This window comes from Falco peregrinus, chromosome 3 (genome assembly GCF_023634155.1).
Source record: "Falco peregrinus isolate bFalPer1 chromosome 3, bFalPer1.pri, whole genome shotgun sequence".
In the NCBI taxonomy this organism is placed as follows: Eukaryota; Metazoa; Chordata; class Aves; order Falconiformes; family Falconidae; genus Falco; species Falco peregrinus.
Window position 1 is genome coordinate 81,126,562 of NC_073723.1, and position 15,163 is coordinate 81,141,724.

A 15,163-nucleotide genomic window follows, 5' to 3' on the forward strand; every position below is an offset into this window, starting at 1 on the left:
TTGAAAAGAGCATAAATGGCTTTCAGTGAACTGGTAGACACTGGTGAAAGAGGAGAACAGTAAGAATAAGAATCTGAAATTTATTTGAATAGAGTACAAAAGAAAGTGTTGCTCTTCAACTGATGCGAGATGACACTCAAAATTAGTTCAGTGGATGTTGAAAGGAAGCTCGTGTGGGATGTCCAGTCTGGGAGGACCCTTGGGGATGGAGAAAATTTTGAAGCAGGTTCTTGCTTTATGTAGTGCAGAAGCTCTTAGTGCAGGTCTTTTCTGTTCCCAAACCATATGTTGGGGTTTTATCCGTTTATGATTTGAGTTAAGGATGTATAGGTGCATAACAAATCAAAAAACAGAAAAAACCTTCATTTATTTTTTTACTACCAAAACTTTAAAATATTTTTAGGTAACTGTACATTCTGATGTTAAGCTGCAGATGCTGTGGCTTGTGCTTTAAGTTATATACTTGTCAATTAAGGAAACAAAAGTCCATTGTTTGTTTCTTTTTCTAGTCAGATGGTCCTCAGGTTCATCTAAGAAAAGATTGAGGAACATCAATGAAAATATGTTGTTATTCCAAAGAAAATTCTTTTGGCTCATTTAGAGGAGTAAAATAGTGAAAGATAATATTGTAGTGCTGCATTATTCATGGTGCCTGCAGCTTTGAAAAAACTTCGCAGTGTTAAGACCGGCACCAAAATGAACTGGAACAGTACACTTCTGTAATTCTGATTTCCTACATTGTCTATAAAGCAGGTATACTAAGCTTGGGACATGTATTAAGCTCACATAATAAGGGGGGGGGGGGGGGGGTGATAAAAAAATCAAATTTTGTAGCTTAATAAAATAAGCAAAATCTGTAGAAAAACAACTCTGATGTAATTTGATGTCAGTTCTGCATTAAAATTTTTCACCACATTGCAGCATTGTAACAATAAACCTCAGTCATCACTGTCTTTGAACTTACCTGACTGCGATAAGCAGTGCAGTATTTATTTGTGCCTTTATGTAAACACTGTTGCAAGTGGTTCATGACAGCACTTCACTATGGCAAGCTGTGTCATGTGAGGATACTTTAGAAATGCTTAATTTCAAAGCAGCTGACATTCTTGCATTGAGGATGAAGAAGGTTACAGCACATTTCTTAAAGCCAAGAAGCTTCAAGGGGAAGATCAATCTGAGTGTGTTAATTTGTTTAAGTCTCTTTGTGCCTATTGAAAAGGACAAGATTCTGTCAAGCTAGTTGTATTTTCAGCTAAAAAACCCCAGACTTAAATGGGGCAAACCAGCTAAACAAAAAAAAAGTAAAAATAGAGCATGAGTTGTAGCTAAATTTGGAGTTCTTAACAGCAAGCAGCTGCTTAAGTAATTAAAGTATATAAGGTGCTACTGACCAAAGCAATTAGTATGTAATTTCATTAATGGTATTAGGATTGCAGTAACAATATTTAAGTCTTTCTGTCCAAATCAAGATTGCGGGCAATTTGTGACGTGCAACATGAGGTTAGAAGCAGTGCAGTGTTGTAGTATGTTACAGCACCACTGTCTGAGTGGATTTGTAACTGCGCAAGAACATGTCTTAAACTGGCTGTGTATCTTGTTAACGCTCCTAATGGGTATACATCGCTTGCAAGTTTACATATCCATGCACACGTGAATTTTAATAAGGCTGTATTTTTTAAGGTTATATATAAAAAAGCTTCATCAGGGCTGCTAATTTTTTGTTTTATCTTTGCAATTCAGTTGTGAGCTTGCTGCTGTTCAACAGCAAAAGAAAAATACTCTTTCTGTATATATTTTTGTGGTTTGTCCTGAAGTGGTTGAAAAATCCTGGAGACCTCAGACATGTCAAAATATTCAAAGTCCCTCTGAAATCTGAAGTGCTGCAGATGACGGGTTTCTAAACTACGTGGTCTGCAACTGAAAGACAAGTGGATGATATGCCCAGCAACCACAATCAGGTGGCTCCTATCCCCAAGAATAACTATAAATATTCTTCAGAAGGTGACAAAGGTCTAAAGAGTAGGTAGAAAAAATTCACGTCAGAATGTGCATCTGGAATATACTGAAGTCCAAATGCAGTTCACCTCCAGGGTAGGGCAGCGTCACTGGAGAGTCAGGTAACTGGAGCAGTGATGGCTTGCTGCCGGGACGCCCGTGGGTATTACAACCACAGCGGCTCACCTGGAGTTGCTGACATGGTTGAAAAGCCATCGAGAGAAGTCCTTCAGAGCATTAAGGATTTACAGTAACACTTTTGGCCTATGTTAAGCTCTGTCCTGTTCACGTGTTGCCTCTTTCTAGGTCTAAGGCTTTCTAGGTCTGTAAATACGTGGGTGTGCTTTTGGTGGAGGAACCAGTCTTCTCTGCTTTTCTGGGCTGTATTTCAGATGCCAAATGAAGGGAGGTGAGCAAGTTGTCTACCTCTTGCAAACAATGAACTTGCGTTCCTGGGTTTTTGGGGTATCTTTCGTAAGAGGAGTGGTGGGGGTGATTTTGGGAGGCACATTGCAGGTTGTTGGAGCCCTGAAAGCTCATCTGAGTGTACCGATGGCATCCAGGTCACACGTGGTGAAGGAAATGGAGACTGCTGTAAGAAGCAATGGTCTGATAACAGAGTACCCTCAGGGAAAATTTCTTGTGTCCTGCTTCCAGCATTGTTTTGTGGGTTTGCAAGGAGACGAGTCTAGGCAGGGGCTTGGGGTCCGTACCCACAGCCCAGTGAAAACCGACCAGGCGGAGAAGAGCAGTGGGCTGGCTTCCCAAAGTCGTGGGGCACACTGAACACCCGAACCAGGAATGCACACAACCTGTAGGATCAGACGTCTGTGTCTTGGAAGGAAAGCGGGCATAATATCCAAGTTGGCTTTGACTGGGGTCAAGCTGTGAGGGATCTCCATACATAGCGCTACCTGTGGCTTTGGCTGCGGGGTGAGCCTGAGCCTGACTGACTGTAATCGGTGCAGTTTACCTGCAAGACGTTAAATTGTGAAGGATGATGCGCTGAGTAGCTGATTTAAAAAAGGAAACTTGGATTTGGTGAGTCTCAAGAAACATAAATACATTTCTGTGTTTCTTAGGCCAAGATAAATTTAGGCTAATGTGATCACTCTTCATTGACAATCTGAGTGGTAAATTAAGATTACTTTTGGTTGATTAACAATGGTTTGTTTTGGAGTTCTTTTCCCAGGGTTTGAGGTTTTTTGGTGTTTGGGTTTTTTTTTCCAGGGGGTTGGTTCTGGGTTTTTTTGGTCATTGTTCTTGTTTGGGTGGTGTTGGATGTTTTTTTGTTTGTTTGTTTTGTGGGTTTTTTTTTAAGGTTGGCTAACAGGGACTGTTTGGGTCAGTGTAGTCATGGCAGAGGAGAGTGTCATGGAGCTTTCATAAATGACTCGTTTCCGCGTCAATGGTGTGGAGTATGGATGCCTTCAGCAGTGCCTCCACACCGCCATTTGGGATGCGACTGCAGCAATATGCTCTGCCATCTGGGGATCTGTGTGGCATGACTGTGGCGTTCCCTTCTCACACAGCGGAGGTTTGTGCTTCGTTACAGCCATAATTCCTCACAAATTATCTGACCTTTGCTGGCAGGGCCAGAGGAGATCTCCTTGTGCCGCACCTGAAAGGACTATGTGATTTTTCTGACAAGACAGCTAGGCTTGCGTGAAAGGAGAACCTAAAACAGACAGCTGGCTGAAGGGCAAGGTGTCTGTGTGCAGATGAAATTCAGTGCATGCCCAAAACCATAGTTCCCTTAGTATGGTAAAGAAATGTAGGGAAAGCTTATACTGAGGCGCTGTCAAGGCAATCAGAGAACATCTGATGGCAGCCACCTTCATCTATGAAGCGGAGCTAAAAAAGGCAAGCTTGCTCGCTGTTATTTGTCAGGGTTTGAAAGTCCCAGGTTGGGGGCTCTTAGGGGGCTTTTTTGATGCGGTGTTGCAATTCCAAACAACTTTCCACCAGTTTAGTCTCTTGTAGATAATTTACCAAAATGACAATTGCAGTTAATACTAAGCTGTTAAAGCAACTGGTAAAAGAAGTCAAAACTACCCTAGTGTTAAAGCATTTTACTTTTTCATATGACTTTGGTTCTGTTAACTAAACTCCTCTGACTAGAAGTACCTTAAATCTGAAATATTTGTTGTCTGCTTTGTACGTACATCGGTCACAGCTAGGTAACTATTATGTGCTGAAAACGCAATCTTTAATTAACTCAGAGGAATAGTTGATTCATTAATTGCCATGTGCAACTTTTGGAACTTGTATTACATCCTATTAAACATGCTTTCTAAGCCAGCAATAAACCTGTTCAAAGCAAATTTTAAAAATCGTGGTTTAAAGTTAGTGGGATTAAAGGTTAGCCTGAGCATCAAGGGATGAGGTGCCCACCTAATTTAATAATAATAATGTTTTAGCATCAGCTCTGCAGACCCATGGCTTCCTGAAGACAAACGCTAACGGACTCTTTGGGTTAATCCAACCACTCTTCACTTGAAAGCTTTATTTAAGTTGTCACAGAGTGGCTTTGAAATGAAACCCCCGATGGAAGAAGCCTGGGGTTTGCTGGCTGCCAGGTGGGGGCTTCCCTGTGCGGGCGGGCAGTGCTCTTGCTGAGCAGCTGCCCGCACCGTGCCGGAGCAGGCAGGGCATTACAGGCTTTGGCTGGAGCTACGCAGCAGCACGTTAGGAGGTTACGCATGATTTTTCACGGAGTGGGGATAAAGCTTGGGCTTTCTTGGCAGGGCGGGGGGGACTAATCCGTGCAGTCGTACTTATATCAATTTGTAAGGATTGTTCAACTGGGATTATTCTGCTGGGTATTATGGTCTTTAATCAGGGAGGGAGAACGCAGGTTCCCTAAAGGAAAGCGGTAGATGCTTTGACTGTGGTTTTAACTTTGCGTTTAATAGCTTTAGGCTTCTAAGACATGCAGTGGTAGTTCTCATCTGTCTGAATTTTTAACTCCATTTTGAACTCTGACTTGTCTTATTGGTGTTGTTTATTTGTGTATATTTGATTTACACTCTCATTAGGTGGTTGTTCTTTCTCTCTGACATGGGCAATAAGAAAAAGATATCAAAGAAAAACTTTAGAGAAGCATTATGAATAGGAATGTGTATATAGGAAATGGTAGAATAAGTTTTGAAAAATATTAATTTTAATTCATGGAAGCATAAGGAAAACACAGTATTTTAAAGCATTTTACTCAGTTTCTTTAATGAAAAAGTATGTAACCTTAATAAATGTGTAACTAAACCTGACCTTTGCAGTATCAAATTCCAGCTCTCACTGACACAGGATATCCTCTTAAAGCCATTCACCCATAAATATGACTGTCTAATATAAGATGCAGTCTGCCATGCATTTACCATGTGGCCAGCGGACAGTATTTCAGTGCATTTCACCATTGTCACCCAACATTGTGCTTCCTGAGTTCTGACTTGGAAGTACCTTAAGGGCTCAGTAGATTAATACAGTTTCCCCCGTGACCTGGAAGGCTTAACTGGGTTTTCTGTTTGGCTTCGTGTGGGCTGCACGGGCTAGGAGCCATTCTGCTGCCCAGGTTTTACCCCAGTCCTCTTGAAGCATGAGTGACGATCTTTCTGTAATCATCATTTTGGGATGTATTGCCAGAGCTCTCCTTGCTGGTTTTGCTATAGAGGTAAGGGACCAAGACTGAGGCATCCAGTTAACCTTACCAGGAAAATAGTACTTGAACAGAGAACCCCTGGGTCAGTTGGTCTGTCTGTGTCTCATGCATTCACTGATGCTCACTCTCTTCTTTTTTTGTCCTGAGCAAAGAAAGGGCTGCAATAAGGCTATAGGTACATGACTATTTCTTGCTCAATTATGAATTAAGCTTTAGGTTTCCGTCTGTTCCTATCTTCTTTGGGGTCAGGAAAATCAGCCTGGCCTGCTCACCCTGTGGCATATCATACCCTTCACTGATGCAACCACTCCATCTTTGAGGGTTTTATGAGGGTTAGTCTACTTGAACCCCAGGTTTGGCTTTGGAAAGGATACCCCATTCTGTCCTCCACGGTCCTGCTTCTCTCCTCAATTAATGTTATTTCCTGTCACCTGGGTGACTGAGGCTGGTTTGGGTTTTCTTGTCTTGATAAATCCAGCCAAACAAATGCTTTCCTTTTAAGGTCTTTCTCAGTCTTGTTGTAAACTAATGAACTAAAAGTCGGTGACATGAGAAAATGTGCAGAGAAACCACTGAATCTTATGTTTGCAGAAGGCGGCTGTGGATGTTACTAGTTTCTTGAAAACGAATCTTCTGACTGGATTTTGTAATCAGCTCTGGAATTTCCCAGAGGTCTGCTTAACCTTGGATTCTGCTTTAAGTGATCTGTTTACTCAGTATTTGCTATGCAGCAGTGGTTCTACACTCTGCAAAGAGGAATTTGAAAGGCTGGCAGTTGCTGGTAATTGCTGTTAATTGGGACCTCTGCCATCAGCAATGGCTAGACAAGGGTGTGTGGTATGCTCACCCAAGAGGAGCTGGTCAGTCACACAGAATCAGCTAGTGTCCTGTTTGACTTCAGGTTCAAACTTCGACCTGATGTTTCTTTTAGGAAAGTATGCTTTTTTCCTATTATTATTATTTTTTTTTTAGCTGCAAGTTTCCTACTAGAAAATGGGTATCGGGAAGATTGAATCAGAACTCTGTGTTCTCTAAATGGGGTGGGGGGGTCTGGAAAGGGGCCTGGCCATAGTTGACATACTTTATCTTATCTCTTGTAATTGTAATAAAGCTGGTATGTATATGTATAATCAGCATTCTAGATGTTTTCCTTGAGTTTCAAACCCTTCTGTCACAGCGATGCCATTAGTGCTTCAGCATCTGTGTGTGCCTTGGGAGTCAAGTGAGGGCTCAGTGGTGGTAGTGGTGGTGATACCCACCTACAGCAGTCATCTCTTGAGGTGACCAAATCCGTCCATTCCACAAAAGGACCAATGTGGCTCTGTGGTTCTTGGGTTAGAAATGGGAACATGCATGCTGGGAGGTGCTTCTAAACGTTGTCTGTGAATAATTGCAGTGTTACCAAAGACCAAAACTGTTAAAATGTTTGTCAGAGATGTGCTTTACCTTAGTTTGTCTCTGGAATTAAACGAGCTCTCCTTATCCACCCTCCTCCTTACAAATGCCTAGCTTTCATCGTCTTTACTCTTTATGATGTCAAGTGTTACATGTGTGAACTGGACAAAATCTGAATTTTCCATTTTTTAACCCTCCATTTTTTCCATCAGAATTCTTAAAACTTACTTTATGGACTAGTTCCAGGGTAGAACTTCATTCCTTCCTGCTGTGGGGCATCTATAGCTGGTTACTCCTGTTACTTATTAATGCTTTGATTTTTTGGCTAACACTTTTCATATGTGGCTTATTCCTATAGTAGTTACATAGTAACATTAATTTTGTTCAATTTAGTTTGTCTTCTATTTCAAGAAACTTATCAGGTGTGTTGTAAGAACATTTCTGGAGTCCAAGCATTGAATCTTCCCAGCACCTGTAATTAATGTACAGATATTTGGTGTTGGCTATCCCAGCCTTACTGCAGAAATGGGAATAGATGCACATGGGGATTAAAAATAACCTGGAGAATACTGGAGCAGTTACAAGTTCACTGTTGACTTCTTTGTGTGGCGTTTCGTGACACTCAAAGAGCATAGATACCGATCTCAATTTCATGCTTTTTTACCAACTAGCATCTCTGCTTCTTGCCCTTCTTCCCACAGAATGGTCCATTTAGCATTTTGAAAGCTGCACATGCACTGATGTGACATTTTGTAGGCCAGCAACCATAGTTAGAGTACAAAGAGGATTTCACTTCTGCTGAAGAACATTAGAAAGCAATAAAGGAAAGCACTCTTCAGGACAGAGTCCCATGAAGGGGGCTTACAGGGTACATAAAGTTCTAGCATTTTGGGGTTCAGGCTTGTTATTTTTAATTCAGATTATGACTGCTCTGGTGTGGGTGATGTCTTTAGGACACAAAGTTGGGTTTGTGTCTTCTGCCTTCACTTGAAATGAACAAAAAACCCTCTAAGCTCCTAATGTTCAACCAAGGCAATCTTGATATTTTTATAATTGGGGCCAGTAGCAGACCTGAAGAACAGTGTGAAAGCATAGGGTTCGCTAATGTTGTTGATAGTTTTTGTTTCTTGTGCAAAACTACCATCTGTATGTAGTTTTTAATAAAGTATGAGAGGAGAGATTGTGTAGAATCAGAGCTGGTATTGGGAACTGGAGAGTGTCATTCAGCTACAGCATCGCTGTAGAGGTCACGGGGGGGGTTAAAAAAAATGTAAGAAATCTGCTTATCATCACCCACCTTATGTTGCACGTGCCTCTCAGAGGTATAGAAGCTGCCAGGTACTAAATGCACACAGCCGTAGCGGGGATGTAGGTAACTGTTTAGCATACAAAAATTGCAGGTCCAAATAGGCAACTGGTGCCTGTTTGGCATTAGTGGAAGCTGAAACAGGGTATGGAGGGAGGAGGAGGCATTTGTGTAAACATAGCAAATGTAGTTACAAGATCAGAGGGACAAAGTAACAGAGGAGTATAAGTGTTACCTAGGGTCGACTTACACATCATTGCAACTGTGTGTTGTCAGCAATGATATATTTCCAAAAAGTTTTAGTAGTTGGAATTTCTGAAAAATGCTTTCAAAGCAGCATTTGGACATTGCACTGGAGGGTTGTGCTGCAGCACCATTGAGCAAAGGATCCTTTTAATATAGAGGGTTACCTTGTAAAAGGAGTTTGTATGCACATTTCACTGTGGCAATCCTTACCTGCATTTTTGATTATAAAACATGAGATTTTTGCAATACCGAAAACCCTTGCAAAACACTTGCATCAACAACATGAATCACAATAACTTAGGAGATTTGAAACAGGATGTTGAGGTGGATATGAGTATTTTAGATGGGTTTTTTCCCTTTTAAATTCTGGTTAAGTCCTTCTGTTTCATTTAAATGTCTTTTTCCCTGTATTACCTGTAATTTAGATAGTGTTTCACTGCACCATTGATATAGGATGCTAGGGTACATGCAACTGTGTGTTTCTTTTCTTTTGTTGTTCCCATCTGTCTCCTTGAGGGTTAATTAATGTGTGCAGGAGGGGCCTGCTAACCACTTAGATATCTTCCTCTACTGAGCTAAACTTGAGTGAAATCTCACATTAGTTATATCTTAGCTTCTTTGCTATGTCAAGCTGTATCTTGAACATGCTGTACTGAAACTCATTTTGGGGAACTGATCGCTGGAGTTAGACTGCCAAATAGGCACAGGTGATCCATCAACAAGCTGCCTTACAATAACACCAAACAGTTGTTTATATTCATGCTGTTAGGCATAATGTAGTATCAGATTTACTTCCATGGTGACAGAAAGGTGGTATAGCCTTTTCACAAATCTCTAAATTCCTAGCAGCGCTTGTATCAGTCTGTGAACTGATATGAGGGATAACACTGGATAATTAAATTCTGAAATGAGCAAACAAGAAGGGAATGATGTATGTACATATACAGTTTTTAAAAGCCTCTTAAATCACAGATCACTTAAATCCTGTGGTATTTTTCATAGTATTCCCTGTGAACTGCAGAGCATATGTAAAAGGGAAGGGTGTTTGCTAGGATGCCATTTAGAGACATGAAATGCATCTTGGTCTGTAGTCCAAAGCCAGGTTTCTTTCCATGTTCAGCTTCTATTCAGTAAACAGAATTTCTGCAGTGCAGTGAGCCCCTTAACAGCCACGGAAATACCTGCTTTCTTCAGGAGGCTGGCATGGATAAAGCCCATTTCAGCTTTACATCTCTTCAGAGTAAGTGGGATCTTGCTTAGTCTTGTTAGCTGAACTTGACATGTCAAGGCCAACAACAACTGAAACAAGTGAATAAATTAGGACCTAGGGGGTAGGGAAGGGCTAGAAGCAGAAAGACAAGTGGGACATGGTTAAGCACAGATTAAAATTTGCTCAGCCCTAATTTAAGGGTTATCATCCCTCCTATGGTGTGCTTGAAAACATTCAAATAGTATTCAAAGTGCTTCCATTTTTGTGGAACGCGATAACTTAGCTTACTAGCTCAATAGAGGTTTTATAATAAAGTTTTCTTTGTTCCTTGAATTAACTTTACATTTTTTTCATGTAATTGAAATAATGATTTACTTTACCAAAAATACTACTGGCAGCATCCAGTGGAGCTGGTTTATGAACAAAGCCAAAGCTTAACAAGCTGTAGGCAAAGAAGCAAAGTGAAGTTCAGATACCAGTGCGTGCAATTTGGATCTAGTTTGGGAAAGAACATTGCTCACAGACATACCACGTATTTTCTTATGGTGTAAGAAGTCTACAATATGCCAGTACCCTATCCACTACCAGAACTATGTCAGAGGTAGGTTTTGCTAGTGTTTTCCTTTAAAAACTACTTGCAAAAGCAAAAGGCTGTTCGGATGTTTGCGTGTAGAAGTGATAAGCAAGCCTCCGTGCTGTTCAGTTGAGAGAGAAAAAAACAGACCTCAAATATCCACTTTCATACTTCTTACGTCAGAATTCAATGCAGATTAAGGAAAAGAGCCTTTAGTATCCCTGAAAGCATGTGTCTGCAAGATAGCTAGAGAGCTAGAGGCTCCTCGGCTGCCTACAGTGCTCTGCCTGCTGTAACCTACAAAGGGGATTCTTCCAGGTCAGTCACAAAATCTGTGTGCATGTACTTAGAGGACCAGCGTGATTCCATAGTGGCTCAAAGCCCAGTGATTTGCAAATTTTGCTGTTAACTAGCAAGCCTCCTCAAAATCAGTTTTGTCATCTTTCCCTGCCTGCCCCCTACCCCACCCCAGTAGGATGATCTTCTTAGACACTGGATCTCACTGGTTGGAAGAGTACTTTGAAGGATTGCACTATATATGAAATATCCTTCTGTATAGTATCCCTCCAGATGGTTTAAGTGGCTTAGAAATCCCATGGATGGTTTGTTTGATTTTTATTTAATTAAGCTCTGTAGAGAGCCATCACAAGTAACATACTGGATTACTTGGCAGGCTGAGACATCTGCTGGCACTTCCGAGGTAGGCTACAGCAGTAAGGTTTCTTATTGCAGCATGCTGAAATCTCTCCAAAACTTGATGGTGTTTAGTAGTAAATGCTATTGTATAGAGATGAAACTGTATGAAATTTAAGTTTGCAGGCTTTGTCTTCAAAAAGCTTAAGGATCTGTGCTCCTGCAGAAGTTTTATAGCAAGACTGAGGGCTATTATTAGCAGTGCTGCACCCACAGAGAAAGGGAGCTGACAGAGGAGTGAAACCAGATTCTGGACTTCAGTGCAGCATATTATTAGAACTCTACAGGCACCCTGTCAGTGCCTGTCCTGTTAGAAATTGAATTTAGGTGTGTAATTGATATGCTTAAAAGCCTGCTAATGGTACTTCGATGCTTTAAACAATGTACTTGGTTTGCTTAGTGTGTTGCATGAAGCACCTCATTTTTTGCATATTGGACTTCATATTATACCTTTCTGCCTATTTGATTATTCAGAGATAGCTTAAACTGAGTCTTAATCATTCCTCCCGTGTTACAATTATCTGAAAACTTAATCTTGCATGCTAATAGCTTTGTCTAAGTTGTTAATAAATTAGTACCCTTAGGGACCAAGCTTTATGGACATCCACAGAATGTATGCCTTGACTTTCTTCCCTTTCTGCTTTTCACTGTGCTAAACAATTGCTGCTAGTTGCTGTAATTTACTCCCTGACTCTGTGGCCAGGGTCTGTCTTTTATGTCTCCTTCATCCAACCCTTAAGCTTTTACTTGACAGCTATCTGACACCCTACAGCTCAGTCTTCTGGTACTTTAGATGAATGATAAAATTCAAAAGCCTTGTAATTCAGCCTCTCCCTCTTTATACTCCTACTCCTGTGGTTCCCTTGTGATTGCTCAAGAAGTGTTTTCGATATGTCCTCTCCGAACAGGGTAAGAATCTGGAGGATGGAATTAAATTCAAATTGCAACTCTGTTTCAAGATCCCTAAAAATAGCAGGAAAATTATTGTAGACTTTGTCCAAGCAAAGCAAAGTCTAGATTATTGAAAAAGCATGAACTAGCTGAAAGACAGAGAAGATGGTATAGCTTAGTGGAGGTTACTCTTGGTAGTAGCTGTTAAGTACAGAGACTGAGGGAAATAACATAAAGAAATTAAAGGAAGAAACCTCTTTTTGGGTTAATGGGGTGTATTGTTTTTTAACACATGTTCAAACACAGAAATCCTGTGAGTACGTTTTCAGTGAAGGCTAAGTGGCGCTTACTTTGGTAAAGGGCCTGCTGACTTTCAGTGAGGAGCATTTCAAGGCATTAAATAGAGCTCAGACATAGGGACCTGACCAGCACCTATTTAATTCTGAGCAGATCTTTGGTTCATCTAACACTGAGAAGTGGAGTTGTTAGCATCCGAAACAATTGCCATGTAAACGCCGTGTTCATATTCCATTATTACAGTTATTGAGACATGTTGGTGGTGGACAGAAATTGAGTGGTACTGTTTTGGATTATATCCTCAAGAAAGGTGACATTCACGCAGAATTGTTTAAGGTCTCTCAAGGAAAGTAGTGTAATTGGTCACAGGCTGAAAAAGCTGATCCTGGTGGTTCATTTGCCTAGAAAATGTGGCAAAAGAATGGGTATCAGAAAATATTTGGGGTGAAAAGCATATTTATCTGCATAGTGCTGTGCAAATGTTTGCTAGCTCCATTGCTTGGCTCTGCTTTCCATCGGTGTGATGAATTTTGCAAGATACGAGGTTTGCAGGCAACAGTGTTACGTTTTACCAGGCCAGTTGATACAGCTGGAAAATAAGGGCGCATTTTTGGATGCACAGAGTTATGTTTGGTCTGAACTAGCTGTTCAGACAGTGGCTGTGCAGTAACCAGAAACAGATATCGATGTGTGTGTTCATCAGCCCGTTGAACCCCCCTGATGGGGGGGTGACGTAACTTGTGGCAAGGGAGTAATTACAGTACTCTGCAGTAGGAGTTCAGAGAGTGGTTAGTGCAAAGGGCTTGCAGAGTTTTGTTGTCTTGCAGAGTAATTATGATTGTTAAGGAGGAATGAATGAGCACACGCTATTTATTTACTGTGAGGTAAGATGGCATATATAGAAAGGTTGATGCACTTTTTAAGGGCTGATGTTCCTCCAACCACCCACACCACATCCCTGGTTGATTTACATTGAGCCCTTTAAGGTAGAGGGGTCTCTATCATGTTGAAAAAGCAACGATACAGATCTTTAGAAAAAGTCCTTGGAGTGATAGCTAAAAGCTTGCATTGCCTTTCAAAACACTGTATCACAAAAATATGCAGAAATACAGATGGGATTTTTAACAACCTATAATGATCACTTTCTGATATGTACAGCAGAGGAGTGTGTCTTCCACCTATTGACTTCTGCAACAGTCTTGTTTTATTTTCTTCTAAATTATAGCATCTTGCAAAGTTTTTATTACAGCGTTTGACAATCTGAACTTGATACATTGACAAGCTGAACTGAGGTATTTGTATGTGATACGCTTTTGAAATGTTTGTCAGTTTATCAGCAAGTGAAGTGGTGCTTCATGTTAGTGTTGACATTATTAAAGACCCTACCAAATTTTGGTGTTTTTTATATATATAGTAAATACTATAGTAGAAGTATTTCATTCTGTGTCAGTATAGCTTTTCACCAAGGAAGACAAAATAAATAACCAGCACTGGCTGTTATTAGCTGCATTTTTCTGCTCTAAAATAAATAAATTATTTCTGCAATAAAAATCTGCACTGTAAAAAATATACTGATACAATTATGTGATCACTTCACTGAAACTTAGTCTTTGGTCTTTCCAGACTTCTTTTATCTGGGACTTCCAGATGTGTTACACTGCCTTTATTTTGTTTTTCAGATGACGATGTGGACCTGGAAGCTTTGGTAAATGACATGAATTCCTCATTTGAAAGTTTATACTCTACATGCAGTATGCAGTCGGAAACCACACCACTCCTTCAAAATGGTCAGCTCAACCGCAGTCAGTTGCCGTCCTCAGGATCTGGCACGCTGCAGCCCATGTCTCCAAGACAGAAGGTGCAGCGGTCTCAGCCAGTGCGCATTATGGCAGTCAGGTAGGAGCAAGGGACTCGCCTCCTTTTTGTTAAAGTTGTCTTGAATACCTTCAAAAGAACTATGTTGTAAAATAGCTGATTGAACTTCAGTAGGAGCCTAGTAGTGGTAGGCTGGACTTCTTCATAGGAAAAAAGATGTACCATGTAGGTGAAGGACATAATTTTTCCATGTATTCTGTAAAATTTAAAAATGCAACATTTTCACTCTTTTTTTAACCAAGGTTTGATGTATCTGTAGTAGCAGACATGTAGAAGTGTATCATTAGTACCAATTTGCAGAAACTGTCCATATTTGGATTTATTTCCAGACTGTTAAAAACTGTTCTCTCAAGTATGGTACCTACTGACAGCTTCTTGGTTTTATAAAACATAAAGAGATCATGTAGATAGGTGAGGGTGCAATCAGCTAGGTTTGATATACAAAAAAATACCTGTCTTCGTGGAGGTTTCCTGAACAGTCCAAGACAAACTAAAAAGGAGCACATCCATAGTTATTTAACTGTTCTTCCTAGAGCACTTTCAGCTCTTTCACTTGAGTGCATTAGGTGAGTTATTATAAAAAAAGAAAAGTTTATGTTGTCTCCCTGTTGTCAGGATGGGGGCTTGAATTCAAGCTTCAAGTGGAATATTCTTGGTGGTGATGGGAGAGTCTATAGCTGATGCTGAGATTCTTAAAATCTTTTTAGGCAGCAGGAGGAAAAAAAGCTCCTGTAAGCACAAGTAAATAAATTGCCTGAATTGGAGAGATTTGGAGTTTTCCTTTCTTCCTATTTAACGGTGTCTGCTCCAAAGGAATTGAGAAGTAATGCTAATAAAAGAAAAATCCCAGATTTTGAAAAGGGTGCTCCTCCTAGTTCTTTACGCTGATATATTTCCTATAGGACTGGTATTCTTAAGACAGGCAGCTTTTCTCTGTGAATGGGTACTACACAGTAACTGCAATACAACCAAGTCAGTTGATGATGCAATCATTTTTACAAGTATTTAATATTTAACCTTGAATAG

General features: G+C 40.5%; 1 protein-coding gene across 5 annotated transcripts in view; it reads left to right on the forward strand.

The window, feature by feature from the left end:
- GRB10 (growth factor receptor bound protein 10) overlaps window positions 1-15,163 on the forward strand; it is a 149,735-nt gene that overhangs the window by 77,211 nt on the left and 57,361 nt on the right. For all 5 annotated transcript variants that reach the window (XR_008746241.1, XM_055798305.1, XM_055798302.1 and 2 more), the window contains exon 4: window positions 13,942-14,158. Coding sequence is in view for 4 of the 5 variants with exons in the window: in XM_055798305.1 (XP_055654280.1) it covers window positions 13,942-14,158 (217 nt within the window). In the remaining variant the exon portion in view is untranslated. The remainder of the gene's footprint in view (window positions 1-13,941; window positions 14,159-15,163) is intronic.